The 24,158-nt window shown below is 41.9% G+C and overlaps 1 protein-coding gene across 3 annotated transcripts in view; it reads left to right on the top strand.

The window, feature by feature from the left end:
- UST (uronyl 2-sulfotransferase) overlaps nt 1-24,158 on the top strand; it is a 317,131-nt gene that overhangs the window by 187,875 nt on the left and 105,098 nt on the right. For 2 of the 3 annotated variants that reach the window (NM_001206827.1, NM_001206826.1), the window contains 1 exon segment: nt 11,928-12,083. The exons of the other annotated variant lie outside the window; for it this stretch is intronic. In NM_001206827.1, coding sequence (NP_001193756.1) covers nt 11,928-12,083 — 156 coding nt within the window. 3 annotated transcript variants of the gene reach the window in all.

Genomic DNA, 24,158 nt, shown 5'->3' on the forward strand with positions numbered 1-24,158 from the left:
TCCTTTAGAATGGACTGGTTGGATCTCCTTGCTGTCCAAGGGACTCTCAAGAGTCTTCTTCAACACCAGAGTTCAAAAGCATCAACTCTTCGGCGCTCAGCTTTCTTTATAGTCCAACTCTGACATCCATATATGACTACTGGAAAAATGATAGCTTTGACTAGATGTATCTTTGTTGGCAAAGTAATGTCTCTGCTTTTTAATATGCTGTTTAGGTTGGTTATAACTTTCTTCCAAGGAGCAAGTGTCTTTTAATTTCATGGCTGCAGTCACCATCTGCAGTGATTTTGGAGACCAAAAAAATAAAGTATATTTTCTTGGCATTTGTCAATTTGAAATTTGAAAATGTTCATCAGATCAGATCAGTCACTCAGTCGTGTTGACTCTTTGCGACCCCATCAATCGCAGCATGCCAGGCCTCCCTGTCCATCACCAACTCCCGGAGTTCACTCAGACTCACATCCATCGAGTCAGTGATGCCATCCAGCCATCTCATCCTCTGTCGTCCCCTTCTCCTCCTGCCCCCAATCCCTCCCAGCATCAGAGTCTTTTCCAATGAGTCAACTCAGTACTGAGGTGGCCAAAGTACTGGAGTTTCAGCTTTAGCATCATTCGTTCCAAACAACACCCAGGACTGATCTCCTTTAGGATGGACTGGTTGGATCTCCTTGCAGTACAAGAGACTCTCAAGAGTCTTCTCCAACACCACAGTTCAAAAGCATCAATTCTTCAGCGCTCAGCCTTCTTCACAGTCCAACTCTCACATCCATATGTGACGACAGGAAAAAGCATAGCCTTGACTAGACAGACCTTTGTTGGCAAAGTAATGTCTCTGCTTTTCAATATGCTATCTAGGTTGGTCATAACTTTCCTTCCAAGGAGTAAGCGTCTTTTAATTTCATGGCTGCAGTCACCATCTGCAATGATTTTGGAGCCCAGAAAAATAAAGTCTGATGCTGTTTCCACTGTTTCCCCATCTATTTCCCAGGTTCATAGTATTGATAATATTCACCCAAGGTCACTTGAAATTTGAGTTTTTAGTCAAACTGGAAGTCATTTTTTTCTGAAGCATACTTCAAAGTTCAGCTATGATGGTTTAATCATCACTTTCAAAAATTAATTCTGGATCCTTGGGGGAAATTGCTTCTTTGTATAGATGTCATTACAGTGTGCAGGGTATTACATTCCTAGAAATAGTGTAATGATGTTGTACATGATGAAGATGATGACACTAGATAGACCAGAGTAGAATATTTGGGGCACAGGACGCCATTCAGATAACCTTCTGAGCATCTGTAGGTATTGCATATCCTTGCCTTAACATCATGGGAAGTGAACAGAAGGAACCTTGAAATCACTGGGTTCAGTGCCTCCAGTTTATCCATGAGGAAAATTTGTCCTAGAGATGTTGATCAAGGTCCCATGTTCAGAGTCATTCAACTAGTTTGGCCAAGGGGAAAATCAGTTTCCTGACTTTCAGTCCAGGGGACTTTCTTCACTTCACCATACTTTTTCTTACATAATATAGCAAATAAAAGTGTTTCAGGGAATTCTCTGGTAATCCAGTGGTTAAGACTCTGCACTTCTAATGCGAGGGGACTGGGTTTGATCCTTGATTGAGGAACTAAGATCCTGCAAGCCACAGAGTGTGGCCTAAAAAACAAAAGAATGTTTCAAAATATGAGTGTAAAGAAAAAAATTAATAAATTTCCCTTACAGTTTTAGGGAACAACCAAAATAGCATCCTCTAAATGATAAAAATGATAAAATGGGCTTCCTTGGAGGCTCAGATGGTAAAGAATCCACCTGCAATGTGGGAGACCCAAGTTCAGTCCTTGGTTTGGGAAGATCCCCTGGAGGAGGGCATGGCAACCCACTCCAGTATTCTTGCCTGGAGAATCCCCATGGAGAGAGGAACCTGGTGGGCTACAGTCCATGGGGTCGCAAAGAGTCAGACATGACTGAGCAACTAAGCACAAATGATAAAAATGACAATATTGGTTCTAAAACAACAGTATTTTCATCCCAACAGTTTGTGCATTTAATAGACAGATATTTATTAATAATCCACATGCACAAACCAGGTAGACCTAGTCTATTAGAGGAATAAAACCGATGGATTTGTAAAGATGGATTTGTACAGCTGTATTTGTCTTTCTGTAGATAGCATTAGACATGGAACTATCTCAAGTAGGAGCAGGGGGAAAGGAGAAAGCATAAAGTTCAGATTTGGCAAGGTTTCTGGAAGAAGATCGGTTATGAATAATTAGATGATACAAAGATGTGATTTGAGAGTTGGGGGTAGAAAGAGTTTTCCATACGAAAGGCAGCAGTGAGGGAAAAGGGAGTTCTTTAGCGGGTCCTGTATGTTTCCTCCTCTAGAATGGAGGGAACGGGCCCAGGGATTGGAGAGTCGATGGCGATTAGGAAACAGATGCATCTGTTAGAAGACCTAGAATGGCTTGATGGGCAAAAGCCGGCGAGACTCACTGCTGAGTTCTGGACGGCACTATTGGAAGGCTGAGCCCCGTACAGACTTTGGTGTTTGGTGATGGTCTTAAAAAGCAAAAAACAAAGGAGAACTGAAATGGTTAAAACTGTAGAAGGGAGAAGAAAACATAAGAAGAGCATAAAGGAAAATTTATTACATGACAAGCCCAAATAAGAATGGGACATATACAGAAACGCCAGAGGTTCCAGAAGAGAACTGTGAGTGCCCACAGAGCTGGAATGCATGAGCAGCACAAATTACTGGAACTTTTTTTACCTATTTCTTTGATGAATATATATGGTAAACTGCTGCTGTGCTGTGCTCAGCCACTCAGTCGTGTCCAAATCTTTGCAACCGAGGGACTGTAGCCCTCCAGGCTCCTCTGTCCAGGGGATTCTCCAGGCAAGAATACTGGAGCAAGTCGTTATGTCCTTCTCCAGGAGATCTTCCTGATCCAAGGATCGAACCCATGTCATTTTCATCCCCTGCATTGGCAGGCAGCTTGTTTATTACCACTAGTGCCACCTGGGAAACCCCATATTTGACAAGGAAGAATGTTAAAATCTTGTGTTAATTTCTAAGGCATTTCCAAGCGATATCTTGATTACAATATGGATTGAAATTAATCATTTAGTAACTTCAGACGAGAGTATCATTTACTGGGTTATAACCCAGCTCTAACCCTGGATATTCATTGGAAGGACTGCCACCTGATGCAAAGAGCTGACTCTTTGGAAAAGACCCTGATGCTGGAAAATACTGAGGACAGGAGGAGAAGCGGGAGACAGAGGATGAGATGGTTGGATGGCATCACCGACTCAATGGACATGAGTTTGAGCAAACTCCAGGAGATAGTGAAGGACAGGGAAGCCTGGCATGCTGCCATCCATGGGGTTGCAAAGAATCAGACACAACTGAGTGACTGAACAACAAGGACGACAACCCCTCTTTCAGATGAGGACACTGAGGCCCCAAGATGCAAGGGGACTAGTTCCTGGCACTGCAGTTTCCTAGGAAATTTTCAGGTGGGGATTCACAGAATGGATTTGAACTGTCATATCCTGTGGACAGTGAGCACCACACCTGTCGCTGAGATCTAGCCTCACGAAACCATGGCTGTGGCTCTTCCCCTCATTGGTGTGAGGAACCATGGAATGGAGGTGCTGAAAAATCACAAAGTGACTTTTATTCCTCAAAGAAAATCACTTCGTCTTTAGCATAATATGGATACTAAGGGTATAATGCTTTGATGGTGTGTAGTATGAATCTCTGGAAACAGTGTCAGACTTTATTTTTTTGGGCTTCAAAACCACTGCAGATGGTGACTGCAGCCATGAAATTAAAAGACGCTTACTCCTTGGAAGGGAAGTTATGACCAAGCTAGATAGCATATAAAAAGCAGAGACATTACTTTGCCAACAAAGGTCCGTCTAGTCAAGGCTATGGTTTTTCCAGTGGTCATGTATGGATGTGAGAGTTGGACTGTGAAGAAAGCTGAGCGCCGAAGAATTGATGCTTTTGAACTGTGGTGTTGGAGAAGACTCTTGAGAGTCCCTTGGACTGCAAGGAGATCCAACCAGTCCGTTCTGAAGGAGATCAGCCCTGGGATTTCTTTGGAAGGAATGATGCTAAAGCTGAAACTCCAGTACTTTGGCCACCTCATGTGAAGAGTTGACTCATTGGAAAAGACTCTGATGCTGGGAGGGATTGGGGGCAGGAGGAGAAGGGGACAACAGAGGATGGGATGGCTGAGTGGCATCACCAACTCCATGGACGTGAGTCTGAGTGAACTCCGGGAGATGGTGATGGACAGGGAGGCCTGGCGTGCTGTGATTCATGGGGTTGCAAAGAGTCAGAGATGACTGAGTGACTGAACTGAACTGAACTGAGTATGAATTTCAGTCAACCTACACATTCAGTTGGGCTTCCCTGGTAGCTCAGTGGTAAAGAATCTACCTGCAATTCAGGAGATCCACGTTCGATCCCTGGGTCAACATGATCCCCTGGAGAAAGAAATGACAACCCACTCCAGTATTCTTGCCTGGGAAATCCTGTGGACAGAGGAGCCTGACGGGCTACTGTCCACAGGGTCACAAGGAGTCAGACATGACTTAACAACTATGCACGCACATTCAGTTAACCAGCACCTGCGTACTTGCATGCTAAGTCGCTAAAATCGTATCTGACTCTGCAACACTATGGACTGTAGCCTGCCAGGCTCCTCTGTCCATGGGATTCTCCAGGCAAGAATACTGGAGTGGGTTACTATCCCCTCCTCCGGGGGATCTTCCCATTCCAGAGATTGAACTCACATCTCTTAAGTCTCCTGCATTGGCAGGCAAACTCTTTATTTCCAGCACCACTTGGGAAGCCCTTTAACCACCACATTTGTTCTCTAATCATTCTAGGGGGTGGACCCTTACTGTAGTGTGAGCAGATCTGTTGGGTTAGTCATGACTTTGAACTATGGATGAGAGGACAGCAGCACTCCGGGGAGTCCATGACAGTGCCTTTCACCCAGACTCTTCTCCAGTATCATGCAGGCAACCTTCTCCCCCATCATAATCCCTCATAATGCTGTTCGGAACCAGCCAACAGCTTAACATGGAAGGCTAGGAGTCTACTACAGTAGTGGTTCTTCTAAACGGACCTAGAGGTGGCAGGGCTGCAGAGAACCTCTCTAGAGCCAGCCTCCCAACCCTCATCATCCTAGACTTTCTGTTTCAGTTAGTTTCAGAGTCGGGTCCAGAAATCCGGAGTTTTAGAAGTTTCATAGGTAATTTAAATATATAGCCATTCAGGAACTACAGCTTGTAACATACTATATTAAATATCGTTTTGCAAAGACTTGAAAGCAGGATTGATGTTCATTCTTCCGACAAGACCGGTCCCCAGAGAAACCTATAATCATGGACTATGAAAAATCTAGGTCCAGACCAAGTTTGCTTTTTACCTAGAAAGGCTTCTTTCTCTGCCCCGTTTCAAACCTGGGGGAAGTTATTGAATTGTGGATGTCATCTGGTGGTAGTTACTGTTGTGCTCAGGATTTTGGAAAGCCTTCTGTTTATTTGGCACACTGCACACAAGCCTGTCAGGCCCTGGGGATTTGTGGCATTTGCAGAACTTACAAGGCAGGCAACATAAAAATATATAAGTCACTGAGTGAAATATTTGGGAGCTCCCTTCACTTTTACAAATTGGCCATAAAATAGAAACCACAGACATAACATTCGTATAACCATGGTTGCCAAGAATGAAGAATCACTTGGGGTGCGGGAGGGAGAAGGAGGGTTTTTGTTGTGTGCTTCTTTGTAGGATGCACAAAGAAAGAGTAAGTTTCAAAAATTTGTGTGCAAATGATAATAGGGACATTAAAGTTGAAATGCCTAACAATTGGCAAATATCTGTTGAGGAAAAATGGGGATTTTGATCTAAAGAGGGCTTTAGACATCTTTTCACAGTCGTTAAGTTTATCATTTGAGGGTATTCGCTTGTCTTGATAGACATTTTAAGTGCATTTAGGATTTTATATACATTTCACTGTGACGTATTGCTTCCTGTTTTTTCCTTTCCTAGTGAAGTGGGTCACAATATCTGAGGCAGCTGTGACTGCTTACAGTAGATTAGGGGAAGGAATACAGCGAAAACTACATCCTTCTCTTCCCCTCCCGTTAGCTGCTCTGACACTCCGGACTTACATTAGCTTATAAAATGCATCCTGAGGAAGGAGCAAGAGAGGCCAGTCAACTCCTGTCAGTTCCAGCTGAGCATCTGGGGACATAAGTAATGGATGAGTAATGCCCGATGATTCTGGTTGTGAGAGTAGACTGTTGAACAATAGCATTTAATGAGATTGGACACATTCAAGACATGACAAAAAGAAATAGCATCTCTGTTGCAGAAGCCAAACTAAAGGTCATTTTCACCTTTTGATGTTTTATTATATTAAATAGAGTGTCATTTTGGGGTCAGGTTAGCTGCAAGCTGGGTTTTAGTTGTTACATGGTACTTTTTTAGCTTTGTGACCTTGAACACACCAAATGATCTCTCCGGCCTTGGTTACGCATCTAAAAATACTCCTAATATCCATCTCACAGGGTACTTGAGTGGGTGAAAAGACAAGATAAAGCTCTAGTCGAGTCAAACACAGATTGGGCTGTGGGTGGGGATGAAAGAGACTAGTGGTACAGGGTGGGGAGGGAGTTGGAAGGGGATGAATTAATCCACATTGTCTCTAGACTTCAAACTCTGTCATTGTGTGAATCTGTGATCTATGAGAAAGAGAAGAGCACACAGGAAAGTCGCTTAGGTACTATTAATGATGCTTAAATTATTTGAAAATTTAAATTCCTAGAGAAATGTACACTAGAGTGAAGACAGTTATGCTATTTGATTCACTATTGTTAACAAAGATTAAAAAAATTTATATGGCACAGAGCCTGCACTTGGGGGTCAGGGTCAGCCCTCCATAAAAATCTGTCCTGTTTTTTTTACCATCATTTCAGAAAGTACACATCAGAAAAGATGACAAAGTTGGTAAAACAGACTTCAGGAGCACATTTATAGTTCTACTAAAAACAAGGATGAGCAGCAACTCATTGCCATTGTTAATTTTAACACCTATCCCAAACCCCCAAATCAACTCATTGATCTGGCCTGACTAAATCTGCCAGTTTCCAGTGAATTCCATAGGTTTTTAGAAAGGATTTAAAAGTCCCACCCTAAATTTGAGAAAGGTTATTATTTGTGATGGTGTATTGTATGTTGTGGCTCAGACAATAAAGAATCTGCCTGTAATGCAGGATACCCAGGTTTGTTCAGTCCCTGGGAGGGGAAGATCCTCTGGAGGAGGGCATGCCAATCCACTCCAATATTCATGCTTGGAGAATTCCATGGACAGAGGAGCCATGGTCCATTGTGTCGCAAAGAGTCGGACACAACTGAAGTGACTTAGCACACACTCACTGTGTTGATTAACCAAGAAATTCAGGAGAAATTATTTCCACCTCAGGTTTCTAAGTGCCTCTGTTCTTCATCTAAAATTTCTAAGATACATTTTATACTCTTAGAATAAAGTACTTAATATGTTGTAACTCACACCTTCTAGGCCACCAATTGACTAAATTGTTGTTCTGTGCTGTCCTAGGAGACAAGGAAAAATGTATTCATCCAATTCTTGAACAGTTTAATTCCCCCAAAGAAATTAAAAGTTGTGTTTATTTTGGCAGCTTTGTCACAACCACAGTCTATCTCCCAGCCTGGTTATTACAGAAAATCCAACTTACACACACTAGTAGTGCAATTCCACTAAGTGTGAAGCCCAGTTCAACCTCCCTGGATCACAGTCTCATGAATGAGAACTAAATGATTCGTCCGAATATCTGAACTTCTACAATTATTTCCAGAGGGTAGACTTTTGAGGTACTCACTGATTGAACCGTAAATGAAAGGACCTATTATATTGATGGTCTTTTTTACCCTGATGATTTTATTAGCATTTGGTCAGAAAGATCAGCTGTATTGGAAGATTGTCCTGGTCTCACTGTTAAGTGGAATCATTGTGTTAATGTTAAACAGTACATTAAGCCCCTCAGAGCTGCCAAGAACCAATGGATGTCTATTGAGACACTATGTATCCAAGGCATTTTCTAGGCACCATGAGGACATGTAGATCACAGCATCCATTCCCATCACTTCATGGCAAATAGATGGGGAGACAATGGAAACAGTGAGAGACTTTCTTTGCTTGGGCTCCAGATGGTGACTGCTGCCATGAAATTAAAAGATGTTCGCTCCTTTGAAGAAAAGTTATGACCAACCTAGATAGCATACTAAAAAAGCAGAGACATTACTCTGCTAACAAAGGTTCATCTAGTCAAAGCTATGTTTTTGCCAGTAGTCATAGATTGGAGAAGGAAATGGCAACCCACTCCAGTATTCTTGCCTGGAGAATCCCATGGACAGAGGAGCTTGGTGGGCTACAGTCCATGGGGTCACAAAGAGTTGGATACGACTGAGCGACTAACACACACACATCAGGGCACATAATAGAAGATATTATGACTGACCCTAAGGAAACAAAGTATTGCTCATTTAAAAAATATATATGTGAAGAATTATATCAAAATGGTATATGACTGGTTGCTACGTAAGTGATATTAGTATTATATTTTACTCCAATGACAATTAGCCTTGAAGCTCCAAATTTACAAAATGCTGCTCTGCCTATAAAACATTTTAAGAAAATTAAACCTGTAATTACAAAGGCAAAAATTCAAATTGCATACCATAGCCAAGTTTGGGGTATATTTAGATATGTTGTACTATACTCTTTAACTTTGGGCCTTTTATGGCCTTCTGTTATGGATATGTGCTGAATGATGGAATCTTTTGGTTATTTTATTTGTCAATTACTGTTGAATGCCCAGCATTCAATATGGAAATAATATCTTTATTGGGGATTTAAATATTTAATCAGATACTTTTATAATTGCTTCTTAGTCTATCAGAATTTTTATAACTTGGCAATTAGAAAAGAAAAAGAAATAAAAGGCATCCATACTGCAAAGGAAGAAGTAAAACTATCTCTGTTTGCAGATGTCATGATCAAATATATTGAAAATCCTAAAGAATCCACACAAAGAAACTATTAAAGCTAATAAAATGAGTTCAGCAGGGTTGGAGGATACAAGATCAATATACAAAAATCAGTTGTATTTCTACCAGTGAGCAGCCAATCCAAAAATTAAATTAAAAAGCAGTTCCCTTTATAATGGTGGTTTATTTACTAAGTTGTGTCCAACTCTTGTGATCCCATGGATCATGGCCCGCCAGGCTCCTCTGTCCATGGGATTTTTCAGGCAAGAATACTGGAGTGGCCTTGCTAAAAACTAGCAAGGGGGCACTTTTTCAGTCCCCTTCTGATGTCTATGTCAGAAGCTTTCTCCTATCTCTTTTATAAAACTTTATTACACACACACACACAAAGAATACTGGAGTGGGTTGCCATTTCCTTCTCCAGGAGATCTTTCTGACTCAGGGATCAAACTCAGATCTCCTGCACTTCAGACAGATTATTTACCACTAAGCTACCAGGGAACACCATTTAAAATAGCATCAAAAAATAAATAAGAGAATTATAAGGCTTGTACACTGAAAATTGAAAAACATCAATGAAACAAATTAAAGGAAAATCCAGTAAATGGAAAGACTTCTATGTTCATGTATTGGAAGACTTAATATTTTAAAATGGCAGTAGTCCCTCTATTGATCTATTGATTCAACACAGTCCCTGTCAAAATCTCAATGGCCTTTTTTGCAGAAATTGACAAGCTGATCCTAAAATTCATAAGGAAATGCAAGGGACCCAGAATAGCCAAAACAATCTTGGTAAAGAAGAAAACAGTTGCAGGGATTCACCCTTCCTGATTTCAAAACTTAGAATGAAGAAATGGTAACCCAAATTCTGTGGTTCTGGCATAGGATGAACATATAGATCAATGGAACAGGACTGACAGTCCAGAAATAAAACTGTAGTTTTATGGTTAGGGGGTTTTCAGTAAGGATGCCAAACAATTATATAGAGAAAGGAAAAAAAAAGTCTTTTCAAAAAAATGCTGCTGAGGCAGATGGATATTCACATGCAAAGGAATGAAGTCAGATCACTAGCTCACATCATACACAGAATTAACTCAAAATGAATCAAAGACCTGAATATTAGCACTAAAACTATGAAACCTCTAAGAGAAAACACAGGTGTATATCTTTGTGACTTTGGATTAGACAATGGTTTCTTAGATATGATACTGAAAGCGAAGCAACCAAAGAAAAACTAGATAAATTGGATTCCATTAAGATTACAGTCTCAGGCTTTGACATTTCAAGAAAGTGAAAAGACAGTCCATAGAATGGGAGAATATACTTGCAAATTAAGAAAAAATATAGAACTTTTAAAACTCTATGGATAGTGCATAGGATCCTACCTACTGTACAGGAAACTCTGCTCAGTGTTATGTGGCAGCCTGGATGCGAAAGGGCGTTTGGGGGAGAATGGTTACATGTATATGAATGACTGAGTCCCTTTGCTGTCCACCTGAAACTACCACAACAGTGTTAACAGGTTATACTCCAATATAAAATAAAATGTTAAAAAAAAAATGAAATCTGAAAAAAAAACAGTGAAAAGATTAAATAACCAATTTTAAAATGGGCAGTGTTTGAATAGACATTTGTCCAAAGAAAATATACAAATGGCCAATAAATACATAAAATATGCTCAACGTCATTAGTCATCAGGGAAATGCAAATCAAAACCACAATGAGATACCACTTCACACCCATTAGGATGGCTATAATAATAATAATAAAAACAAGCAATAACAAATGTTAGCAAGGATGTGGAGAAATTGAAACTCTCATGCTTTGCTGGTGGGAATATAAAGTGGTGCAGCTGTATTAAAAACAGTTTGGCAGTTCTTCAAAAAATTAAGCATAGAGTTACCATATGATCCAGCGTTTCTACTCTGAGGATTTACCCAAGATGAATCAAAAACAGATGTATACACAAAGACATATAGACAAATGTTCACAGCATATTTACTCATAGTAGGCAAAAGGTGGAAACAATCCAATGTCCATCAACTGATAAATATATAAACAAAATATGGCCTATCCATACAAGCCATGTAAAGAGATGAAATACCAATTCATACTACAACACTGATGAACCTTAAAAACATTATGCTCAGTGAAAGAAGCCAGACACAAAAGGCCGCATGTCCTGTGATTCCATTTATATGAGATTTTTGGAAAGCTATAGGCAAAACCCTAGAGACAGAGAGTAGATAGTTTCAGTGAATCAAGATAATGAGGTAAATGGAAGTGAATGCTAATGGGTGTGGAGTTTCTTTTCCAGTGCTCTGGAATTAAGTACTGGTGAAGGTTCACAACTCTGTGAATATACTGAAACTCACTGAATTGAACACGTTAAAGGGTGAATTTTATTGCTTTTAAATTATGTCTCAATTTTTGAAATTACTATTATTTCTCCCAAGCACTCTACAGATTGTTCTAATACAACTTGCAAAAGAATATTTTCATTAAAGCACCTATTTATATATTTCGTTCTGAAGAAAAAGACAACAGTGACTTCACAATCAATATTCTAGACGGCATGAAATTGTACCAGTTTTAAGTGTCAGCATAGATGGAGGAGTCCAGCGTTTCTCTCATGTTACACCATGAAGAAGAATCCCGGTTCATTGTGTCCATTCTGGTTAGCTTCGCACGGGCCCTTCTCACTTGCTGTTGTTCTTCAGTTGCTAAGCCGTGTCTGACTCTTTGCGAGTTTGACCAAATGTTTATCATTCTGCAGTTGAGGGAAGAATCCTCAGTGTTTCAACCCCACAGTCTCTCATCTGCTCTCGCTCATTCCCAGGTGCTGCCTTTCCCGAGCCAGGTGGTGTACAACAGAGTGGGCAAGTGTGGGAGTCGGACCGTCGTCCTGCTTCTGAGAATCTTGTCAGAGAAGCACGGATTCAATTTGGTCACGTCAGACATTCACAACAAAACCAGGCTTACTAAGAATGAACAAGTAAGTTGTCTTTGCTTCATTTGCACCATTAGTGGGTGCCTTCCGGAACACCCTTTCACCCCTACCAAATGAATACCAGAGTTACAATATCATACTGTATTTTTGCCAGGGTGTGGAAGGAAATTTAAGTTGAGGGTTCTGACAGACGTCTGTAAACCAGGAAGTTCCCCTGAAGGGATACTTTTATTAAAACCAGTGAAGGATAGAGTACATGGTCATTGTCTGTTTAGCTAAAATTAGCAGTGCTTAAATCTCACATAGGTATGCCACTGAGTTATAGGTAACGCTGACATCTTGGGAGCAAAAATAAGAAAGCCTGATTTTAATATTTCTTCCTTTGCATTTCCTCACAAATGTCCTAAGTTTTTATGGTTATAATAAAGAGAAAACCCTCGTTGGGCCAGGAATCTGGTTGGTTGATGGGGGCACGAGCTTCCTATTATGGTAAGTTCGGGGGGTCTTGAGGTGCCAAAACAGCTCTTGGCCTATTTAGTGGTATCAAAAGAATTATCCCACCTCCTGGGAACAAATCTGCCCTAAGACGCTGACCCATATGAGGCCCATGCGGGTGGTAGTCAGGAAGCTAGGAAGACAGATTCCACTTTGTAAGCTGACACCAAAATAGGGTTGATAGTCTCCACTGAGATGCTTTGTTAGTGTAGACAACAGGCCTAGTGCTCTCATAATCATTTCACAGGGTCAAGTTTGTTAGCTTGGTCTCAAAAAGTTGCTTTGGTCCTCTTAGGTATTTAGAATGGGTGAATAGCCACCAGTATAAGTCAGGGCAGGCTTTCCTGGTGGCTCAGTGGTAAAAAATCTGCCTGCAATGCAGGCGACCTGGGTTCGATCCCTGGGTTGGGAAGATCCCCTGGAGGAGGGCGTGGCAGCCTGTTCCAGTGTTCTTGCCTGGAGAGTCCCCCTGGACAGAGGTGCCTGGTAGGCTGCAGTCCATTGGGTCCCACAGAGTCGGACACGACTGAAACGACTAAACAGCAGCAGCAGCGTAAGTCAGGGCTCTTCAGAGAACAGTACCAGCAGGATGGAGATATGGCTATCAAAAGATAAACAGATATCAGTGTACAGATGGACAGACAGACAGGAATGGAGATGTACTATGAGGAATTGGCATATGCAATGATGGAGGCTGAGAAGTCCCACACTCTGCCATCTGCAAGTTGAAGGCCCAGTAAAGCCATTGGTGAAACTGAGCTCGAGCCCAAGTGTGAAAGCCTGAGAAGCAGGCGAGCCCATGATGTAAATCCCATGACGTAAGGGCAGGAGAATATAATATGAGATGTCTCAGTTTAGTCAGTGAAGCAGGAAAAAAAAATCACTTCCTCCTTCTTCCACATTTTGTTCTACTCAGGCCTTCAAGGGATTGGATGAGGCCCACCCACGCTGGGGAGGGATATCTACTGAGTCCAACTGATTCAAATGCTCATCTCATCCAGAAGCACTCTCACAGACACACTGGGAAATACTGCTTAATCTGGGCATCCCTTGGCCAGTCAAATTGACACATGAAATTTAACCATCACACCACTCAGTGACTAGGTAAATTTAGGGAATAAACCAGGTGCATGGTTTACTAAGGTAAGACCCTAATGCTACGTGTACTTCTGTCTTACACGATCTTCACCTTTCAGGCATTCAAAACCTCACACACGCAGGGGATATGCAATAGCCTTCCTGTCTCTCTTGTCACAGGGAATGGGAGGACTGTTTTGAGAGTGTAGCGCTGCCAGCAGTACTTGCTATAATGTCTGTGTATTTACTGTCTTCCACAGTATAGAGATCAAAATGCCCATTTCTTTGAAAACTTCCACCAAGGGGTCTCTGAGTAACAAGTCTAAATAGTCATAAGCAATAAGCAAAAAAAAAAAAAAAAGTTTTGGGATTAGATAGCTCAGTTGGTAAAGAATCTGCCTGCAATGTGGGCGACCTGGGTTCCATCCCTGGGTTGGGAAGGCCCCCTGGAGAAGGGAACAGCTACCCACTCCAGTATTCTTGGGCTTGCCTTGTGACTCAGCTGGTAAAGAATCCGCCTGCAGTGTGGGCGACCTGGGTTCAATCCCTGGGTTGGGAAGATTCGCTGGAGAAGGGAACGGCTACCCACTCCAGTATCCTAGCCTGGAGAATCCCATGTGCTATACAGTCCATGGGGTCACAAAGAGTCAGACACGACTGAGTAACTTTCACTTTCACTTTTTCACTTACAAGTTCTGTGGTAGGTGCTCAATAGAAAAATTATATTTGCTGACATTTTAAGATATCACATTCTATCAGTAATTTTCATGGGGTAGGTTCTTTGATTTCCTTATCTGATTGAAGAACAAATATAATTAGGGCTGGTTATACCCTTTTTGCCTGGAAAATCTCATGGACGGAAGAGCCTGGTAGGCTGCAGTCCATGGGGTTGCTAGAGTCGGACACGACTGAGCGACTTCACTTTCACTTTTCACTTTCATGCATTGGAGAAGGAAATGGCAACCCACTCCAGTGTTCTTGCCTGGAGAATCCCAGGGATGGGGAAGCCTGGTGGGCTGTCGTCTATGGGGTCGCACAGAGTCGGACATGACTGAAGCGACTTAGCAGCAGCAGCAGCATACCCTTTTTACTCCCTGAAAGAGAGCAACTATAATAAATAGCCTATGCGATTGCAGTGTTGTTATAAATAAAAAACTTGGTTTTCTTTTGAGTCTTTCAGTCAGCTATCAGATTAGACTTAAATGTTCCTATGTATGGAAATTATGCTCAGTTCTTAAAGCCTAACAAAGTATAGTATCTGGACTTTAGTTCCCACTGCAGAAAGGTGTAAAAACTCAGAGGGAGCAAAGTAATGAGAATATTAGACCCTAAGATGTTCAGGAAGACCCTAGAAAAACAAGCACAAAATATGATATTTGAATACACTCTGGAATTTTAAACAAATCAACCTACTTTGTTTCCTGTGATGAACTGTAAAGGGAAGGACTTAGACTAAAAATGAAGAATAATTTACTAATGGTACACAAATTGTAAAGTCTTTTAGAAAGGGTTAAAGCCAAAGTTATCCTTTCCTCTAAAACAGAGGTTAGTTCTCATCTGTTTGGAATGATTGGCTTGTCTGAAAGCCAGGGAAAAGACTAGACAATCTTTTAAGGTTCTTTCCAGCCCTGTGATTCTGTGATATATTTATACAACTTCTGCCATGATCTGTGTATAATTAGTTGAAGCATTTCTGATTCCTGTGGTCAGTGTGACCTAGAATATACTTCATTACTTGGTTATTGCAGATTCCTATTAAATTATAAGGCAAGTTTTAAAAAACTTAAGGGAAAGGTATAGATCTGGTAGAAAAAGCAAACAAACAATTTTGATGTACAAACAAGCATAAGGATAGTGACAGTTGCCTCTCTGGAGCTAGCTGACCGGGCTGTGACATACAAGGGGAGCCAGGAAACGCCAGGACAAGAAACCAAGTTTGAAGTAGTTCAAAGAAGACTTGAAACCAAGTCTCAAGAATGTTTAAAGAAACTCTTTCTTTGTTACATGCATCCTTTTTCTAAAGATTCAAAGTGCATGAAACAAGTAGAGAAAAATTTTTATTTTAACCTAATATATGCAAGAAATAATCTGTGGTGTGAATAGCTCCCTTTTCTTGGTAATTTATTAAAGGAAAGGGGCGTATGTGATTTAGGGAGATGAGTTAAAATTTTATAGTCAGTGGTTCTTAACATGAAAGAGTAGAACTCTGAAAATGTAGTTCCCATGGCAACATTGTTCTCTGGAGTTAATGACAGGTCTGCTTTGGTGCAGTACGAGTTAAATGGACTCTTGTGGGCTGGCCTGGGACTCTCTCCACCATGTCGAACATTTCTTTTATGAGAAAATGTGTTCCAAGTTCCAAACTACTGACTTATAAATGAACTTTGGAAAAGTAACCGCTTATGAGACTGAAGACTGGAATCATCTGTATCATTGCATCCATACACAATGGCATCTCTCTGGGCTAGAGTCAAATTCACACATACGTTTCTCCCTGGAGGGTACCTGTCATCTCACACACACATGCACACACACGTACACACACAAACCCATTGAGCACTAGATTTTAAAAAATCTATTTCATGGAGTAAGACACTGAAGGGATTATTAAAAAGGAAAGAGAGCATGAAGACAGCAAATGTTACAACATCAATAAAAAGCCCATTACATCTGCCCTTATAAGAAATAGAAATGCCTTTGAAGTTAATATTTTAGAAAACTCTGCCTCCACAGAAGAACATGGACAGCTGGTGCTGGCCAAATGTTGGACCTTTTGCAGGGCATATAATGGGAACTCCGGATGACATCATTTGATTTATGCTTTAAAACCAGATTTAAATCGCTTGGGCTAGTTTAGATACTTTCTTGGAAAACAGAGATCATGTACAACCTAAAAGATAAAGAACCATTTTCCAGAAGGCAGGATGTGTGATTTCCAAAAGACTCATACCCATCTTTGTTAATGGTCTGACCCTATCTTTCAGAATGCTGCTCTGAGGATAATAAAAGCCAATATGTCAGAGGCATATCACAGACCTAAGAAGTCAAAATGATTTCATTCCTGTTGAAGAAGGGCAAAAACTGTTGGCATATGAACCTAAAAGATGGAGAAAGCAAATACATTTCCAATTTTTATTTAGACTTAAGCTATGTGTGTGTTCAATCACTTAAGTCATGTCTGACTCTTTGTCACCCCATGGATTGTAGCCCCCCAGTCTCCTCTGTCCATGGGATTCTCCAGGTAAGAATACTGGAGTGGGTTGCCATTTCCTTCTCCAGGGGATCTTCCTGACCCAGGGAATGAACCAGCATCTCCTGCGTCTCCTGCTTTCCAGGTGGATTCTTTACTGCTGAGCCACCAGGGAAGTCCGTACTGAAGCTATGGAGGATTCCAAACTGAAATAGCAGCACCTGCTCTGTGCTAATTGTTTTATTTTATTATTTCATTTAATTTGTTTGGACCTAAAACTAGACCAGTGAGTGGGTACGATTTCCTATTTTATGGATGAGAAAACTAAAACAGCCTGATGAAGTCACTTTCCAAATATAATAAAACTGACTGTCCATAGCACTTGGGCTTGAACTTGGGCCCTCCCGAATTTAGGAGCCACCCTCCTAATGCAGTGGCTATATGCTCTGGTTGCACAGCAGGATCTTTTTAAAACAAAAAAAACAAATGTTTATTTTTTTATATATTTTTGTCTGTGCTGGGTCTTCCTTGCTGTAGGCTTTTCTTCAGTTTTGGCAAGCAAGAGCCATTCTCTGTTTGTGGTGTGTGAGTTTCTCTTTGCAGCAGCTTCTCTTGTTGTGGCTCCCAGGATCTAGAGCACAGGCTCAGTAGTTATGGTACACGGGTTTAGCTGCTATGCGGCTTCTGGGAGCTTCCTGGGTCAGGGATTGAACCTGTGTCTCCTGCATGGGCAGGTAGATTCTTTACCACTGAGTCACCAGGGCATCCCCAGCACAGCCTTATGATTATGTAGTTGCTGTATGTAGCCCTTCTTCTGGAGATTCTGGGGTAGAGTCTAGAAAAGTTTTTATTTTTTTGATCAAGCACCACAGGAGTTTCAGAGTTAAGGTTGTTGTTGTTGTTTAGTTGCTAAGTCATGTCTGACTATTTTGTGACCCCATGGATTGTAGCTGCCAAGCTCCTCTGTCTGTGGGATTTTCCAGGCAAGAATACTGGAATGGGTTGCCATTTCCTCCTCCAGGGGGGTCTTCCCGATCCAGGGATTGAACTTGTGTCTTCTGCATTGGCAGGTGGATTCTTTACTACTGAGCCACCAGGGTTAAGGATCCTTGTCAAAACCATCATATCAGCATTTCCCTAAGTGTGTTCCTGAGAAATTTAGTCTCCTAAGACATTGGGGAAAAAAATGAAAATATCATGACTTAAAAAGTTCGGAAAATGCTATCTCCTTGTCCCCCTCTAGGAAAGTCACAACAATATTCACATTTTAAAGACTCTGATAATTTTTTAAATTAAAAACAAACAAACAAAAAAGTCTGTTTAATCAGCTTTCACCTAAAGTGTCCCAGTCTGAGTTGGCCAGGGGACTCTTTATAGTGTTTGTGGCTCTCAATTGCATCCCACAGAACTCTGAGTCACAGTTCAGAGCTGGCGGACCAGCCTACACACTTCCATCAGTCATACCAGTAAAGGCTACTCTTTCACTATAAACTTCACATCTGCAGTGACTCTATTCACTAGCCATTCAAATGACTAAACTCTTGAAAAGTATTCAAAGAACAGTGGATACAGCCCCTATGTCAGTGTGTTCTAGAGTGCCGTACCCTCTTCGTCAGAAACAGAATTTCTTTATGGTGTTTTAATTTCCCTTCCTCACTGCTCTCAGCCACTGCACACTCCATGTCTGACTGTGGCTACAAAGCATTGCAACGCTAGAAGAGAAAACCCACCGAAAGAAACCGCATTAGACTTGGAAACCATTCTGGGGCCACTGGGATTCCTCCCAGGCTTCCCTAAGGCAGAGTCACCTGGCCTGTGTTAAAGGCAAAGGTTGACTCATTCATTCTGAGGCTGGTCCCACCACTGTTTACTTGTTGTGATGAATATTCATTGAGGCCCTTCTGTTATTGCTGTAGACTGAGGATCAGACAGCATAGTAGATGCTTGTGCATCTCATTTTAATCCTTTAAGCAACATTATTAGGAAAGTATTATCACCCCCTTAAAAAGGAAAAAAACCAAATGCTCAAGAAGATATGGGAGAATAAGAATTGAAAATGAACTGGGATCAAATCCCAAAGAACCTTGAATGTTAGGCTAAGGAGATAGAACATTATTCATGGGCAGTGGGAGGTCAGTAAAAAATGGTTCTTAACCATCATGGGCATCAGAATATTCTCAGGAGCTTTTCACACATGTTTCTAGGTCCTACTATGAAATACTGAGTTATGCTCTTAATGGTGGCACCCAGGTATTTGTATCTTGTGGGGGAGCAGGAAACTCCCCAGGAGATGCTCAGGCACAATTCTAGTGAAGATTTATTGCAGGAAAGGATCTAATTATTAGAAAATTAAAGGGAATCCTCCACTAAACAAGAAAAATTCCTCTTTTACCTGCTGCTGCTGCTAAGTCACTTCAGTTGTGTCTGACTCTGTGCGACCCCATAGACGGCAGCCCACCTGAGAATCCCTTAAACCTCTGAAGATATTGTGTCAGAGGCCTGCACGTTTATCCCAGAAGACTAACTGTTGCTTGAGATGTTTTGGAAAAGTCTCCTCAGAGTGACCCTCAGAGTTCCCTGACCTTAGAGTAGGAAGGATGTGTCCACAGGTATCAGAGCTGCTCCAACTGGACTTTGGAGTCAAACCAAAATTAGCTGAGTCCATCTCCATGCCACAGGGCTAAGTTCACCCAGTGCTGCAAACAAGGTCTTATCTTGGAGTCCTGTAGACAAAAATCTGAGTCTGCTAGTAAAAACTCAGTGCAGAGAAAAGAGGGGGAAAGTAGGAAACCACAAGCTCTGAAAAATTAAAATGTTTTCTCCTCTGGTTCAAGTTGTAGCCGCGAGGTTGATTTTCTCTGTTCAGATGCAGCCTCCTTGCCTTGGTCACATCATTACTCCCCCTGGTGGTCGTCTTCTTCATTGCAGGCATGTGTTGTACTGACTCCTTAGTGAGGAGCTGAAGGTGGGAGGGCCATCCGACCTCCTTCAAAAAGGGCTTTCTTCATGCAGGAGGAAGAGGGAAAGGTAACCAGAGCCCACAGCCATCCTCCTGGCCTCTGAGGTTAAAGGGCCAAGGAGTTCTCTTCTGAGCTACTCCTTATTTGGCTTTGATGTGTAAAAGCATGTCTTTTCTTTCATTTAAGATGTTGTGCAAAATTATGGGACATCTAGTTGTTTACGAGTGACACAAGAACTCAGATCAGAGTAGGGTCAATGCTCTGTCAGTTACGGCTGACAAGCATCTCCCAAGGAAGTCTTTTACTAACTAGCTGTGTTTATAGAACTGCAGGTAAAGGTTTTCTGCTCTGTCATCTCAGCCAGTTAGGTTGAAAGCGAAAGATTAAAAGCTACTGCCTGGCACATCCTCTACATTATAAATTCTGTTTGATTCTTGCCTCTTTTTTTTAAACTTCAGTTCTATCTCATTCTCAGATGTGCTGTGATTCAACTTCTTCTTTTAGATCCATTCCATTACAGAGTTATTTTTCATTCTTTTTATTTGTAGTATTTTAAATTCATTCCTGGCTTGTTGCACTATTTTCCCACCGAGAACTTTAAAAAATATTCTCTCTGATATTTTGATGCTTTTATTTTTATTACTTTTAATGCTTTTCCATCTGTTAGAACTTTCTTTTGATTTTTAAACCCATCACAAAAAGATAGAAAATTCATATCTTCATAAACCCTCTTTAGTCTCCAGAGTTATTTTGCTAACCGACCCCTTCCTCCCATTTTAACAGGTTATATATAGATCAAAAAGCAGTGGGAATGGTGAGGAGATTGCAGTTTAGTGATAAGCAGCAGGATTTTTGGTGTCAGGCAGACTTTTGTTTAAATCCTCATTCCACCTGGTTGTAGTGGTGAGATCGTAAGCAATCTATGCAGCTTTTCTGTGCCTCAGTTTCTTAACCCGTAAACCCTGGATGATAGTTAACTCATGGAGTCATTTAAAGATGAAATGCCAGTATGTACATAAAGAGCATCTTGATTCAGTGATAGCCTGGAAAACACTCAGAAAACGATGGTTTGTTTTGTGTTGTTACATCCTAGATGGTGAAATAGTACAACTGTTAGCTCCATGTGACACCACGGTAATGAATGCACAAATCTGTCCCAGAAAACCTGAATTCACAGCCTCGGTGATAATTCTGTCTTCAGTGAACTGTATATTTCTTAACTCCAAAAATGTTTTTCTAGAGGAGGTCTGTGCGTGCATGCTAAGTCACTTCTGTCGTGTCCAACTCTTTGCAACCCTGTGGACTATAGCCCGCCGGGCTCCTCTGTCCATGGGATTCTCTAAGCAAGATTACTGGAGTGAGGTGCCACGCCCTCCTCCGAGGGATCTTCCCCCTGCCCCCAGAGATCGAACCCACCTCTCTTGCATCTCCTGCATTGGCAGGTGGGTTCTTTACCACTAACACCACTCAGGAAGCCCCCAAAAGGGGGTACTTTATTGCATAAACAGTTTTGGGTATGTATTCTATGTAGGCACCTGGGCTTGGCTTTCTGGGGGATAAATAAAACCTGGCCACCACCCTCAAGGAGCTTTCAGTCTGGTTCAAAGCCAGGACACAAACCCAGCTATAACATAACGTAAACGGAGCATGTCCTAGAAAATTCTCAGAGTGCCTCAGGAAGTTAAAGAAGACAATGATATCTCTAGCCAATGATGTTCAAAACCAAACCCATTTCCCCTCCCTTCTGGAGGCAGATTCCCTCCTCCTGCAGTGTTTCCCATCTCCACGAATGGGTACCACCACATGTTCAGACCCCAGCCAGGACTAAAAAGGAAGCTCCATTGACCATGCCCTCTCCTTCCCTTATGTTGCCAGCGGCTACAAGTCTCAGCACAGTCTCCCTCCTTAATATACCCAAATCTCTCCATCTGTTTTCACTTCCATGAACCTCATTCCTTGTTTCTGAACCTGTTGAGCCTTAGGGTTTCCTGGCATGCTTGTTAAAATGCAGATTGATGGGCCCCACCTCCAGAGTTTCTTCTAATTCCATAGGTGTGGAGTGAGGCCTGAGATTTTGTGTTCTTATTAAACACATGTCCTGGGCTTCCCTGGAGTCTCAGTGGTAAGAATCTCCTTGCCAATGCAGAAGACACGAGTTCGATCCCTGGGTCAGGAAGATTCTCTGGGGAAGGAATGGCAACCCACTCCAGTATTCTTGCCTGGGAAAGCACACGGACAGAGGAGCCTGGTGGACTACAGTCCATCGGGTCACAAAGGAGTCAGACACGACTTAGAGACCAAACAACATAATCAGGTGTCCAGGTGATACTGATGTAGCTGGTATGGGAACCACACTGAGAAGTGATGAGTCCATGACCTCATCATTTCCTGTTGAGATTATTTCTGTCTTCCTCACTAAACTTTCTGCTTCTAATCCTTACTCTCTTTTTCACCTGACCTTAGATCTGAGAGAAGAAAAAAAGTCCTTTCTGGCTGTAGATAAATGTCGGAATCCTTCATGAGACCAGCAAGACCCTCAGTTACCCAGTTCTTACCTTCCTCTCTAGTCTTGTCCACTGCTTTGCTGATCCCGTGCCTGCCCGCCTGGCAGTTTTAATAGCCAAGTCATTTTTGTGTTTTGTGTTTTGCATCTGCTGTTCACTCTGTCTGCCATGCTGAGAGTCCCTTTCTTCTCTTATTGACTCCTGTGTATCCTTGGAAACCACTGAGAAACACCTCCTTACCAAAGCATTACCTCTCCATCTGCAGGTCGGGACAGGCATCCCACCTCCATGCTTTCTATCCCATGATCGTTATCACATGATGATACCTGTCTGTTTATCCACTTCTCCCACAAGTCTCTGAGCTTCCTGAGAGCAAGAACCAAATCTTTTATTTTAAAGCCACAATCCAGAGTGGCACATAGCCTGACATAGTTGAAAATCAATGATTGTTGAATGAAAAAACTTCAGGAAGGCTACCTGGAGGAGGCAAGCATTTTAGCTAGTTGTAAAGGAGAAGGAAATGGCAACCCACTCCAGTGTTCTTGCCTGGAGAATCCCAGGGACAGAGAAGCCTGGTAGGCTGCAGTCCATGGGGTCGCACAGAGTCGGACATGACTGAAGCGACTTGGCGGCAGCAGCAAAGAGTGATTAGAATGTGGACATGCAGAGAGAAGAGGAAGAACATTCTAGAAGAAGAATCTTGAGCCTGAGTTTGGACATGGTCAGTCTTGGACATGGTGTATGGAAGGAATATGGAGGACTCTAGTTTGACTGGCTATAGGATGTGGGATCTTGAGGGTCAATTGAGGGAAATAGTAAAGATAAAATTAACTTGACTCAGCAAGGGATTGAATATGGGAGTCCAGGAAAGACCCAAATCAAATGTGAGGATATAGAGAGAACCATTAACCAGAAAGGAGTAAAGATGGACGAGGATCAAGAGTGTGGTTTTGGCCAGGGTAGATTTGGGGATACCATTAGGACACATTCCACTGTCTTGTCTTTCTATGTCTTCCCATTGATTTTATTCAGGTTTTGATCTCCAGGGCTTGGTAAGCACCCAATATAAATGCTGAATGAATGAATGAATTCAGTGGAATCAAAATAAAGGCTAGCAGTGGTCCTGCATGAGCCAAGGCAAAGGAGAGTTAGTTCCTGTGATAATTTTAAGTAATGTCTTTGCCACTCACACAGATAAGACTCAGGTGAGAGAAATGTAGGCTGCTGGCAGCGTTGGGAAAACCAAGGGGGAACTCAGGTGATGGCCAGCAGGTGCTCAGGAGCTGGCTGCTTGTTACTCGAAATGGGGAAGGTTAGCATTTGTGAGGGCTTCCCAGGGGGCACTAGTGGTAAAGAAGCTGCTGGTCAGTGCAGGAGATCTAAGAGACTCGGGTTTGATCCCTGGGTCGGGAGGATCCCCTGGAGGAAGGCGTGGCAACCCACTGCAGTATTTTTGCCTGGAGAATCCCGTGGACAGAGGAGTCTAGCAAGCTACAGTCCATAGCGTCGCCAAGAGTCAGACACGACTGAAGCGACTTAGCATGCACAGCGTTTGTGAAGATGGCCAGATGACACCATCTTCACAAACTGTGAACACAATGCCGTGGACTGAAGATTGTGGTACTTTATGTGGATTTTCCTATTTCGTGTGCAGGACAAAATTCGTGAGAGCTGAAATGTACAGTCTGACTACCCTATACTAATGTGATAAATGCAAGCATTAGTAACTTTATTCTCTATTTAAAGAGATGTCTAGAAAGAGTTATGCACTGTCATCACTAATCCATTTTTCCTCGTGAAATAGACGGCTTTATGACTATTATGACACTGTTCTCAAAATCTAACCACTACTGTTCTTCTCTCAAATTTAACACATTGACATGTGTTTAGAGAA

The sequence above is a fragment of the Bos taurus genome, chromosome 9, assembly GCF_002263795.3.
Source record: "Bos taurus isolate L1 Dominette 01449 registration number 42190680 breed Hereford chromosome 9, ARS-UCD2.0, whole genome shotgun sequence".
NCBI classification, from domain to species: Eukaryota; Metazoa; Chordata; class Mammalia; order Artiodactyla; family Bovidae; genus Bos; species Bos taurus.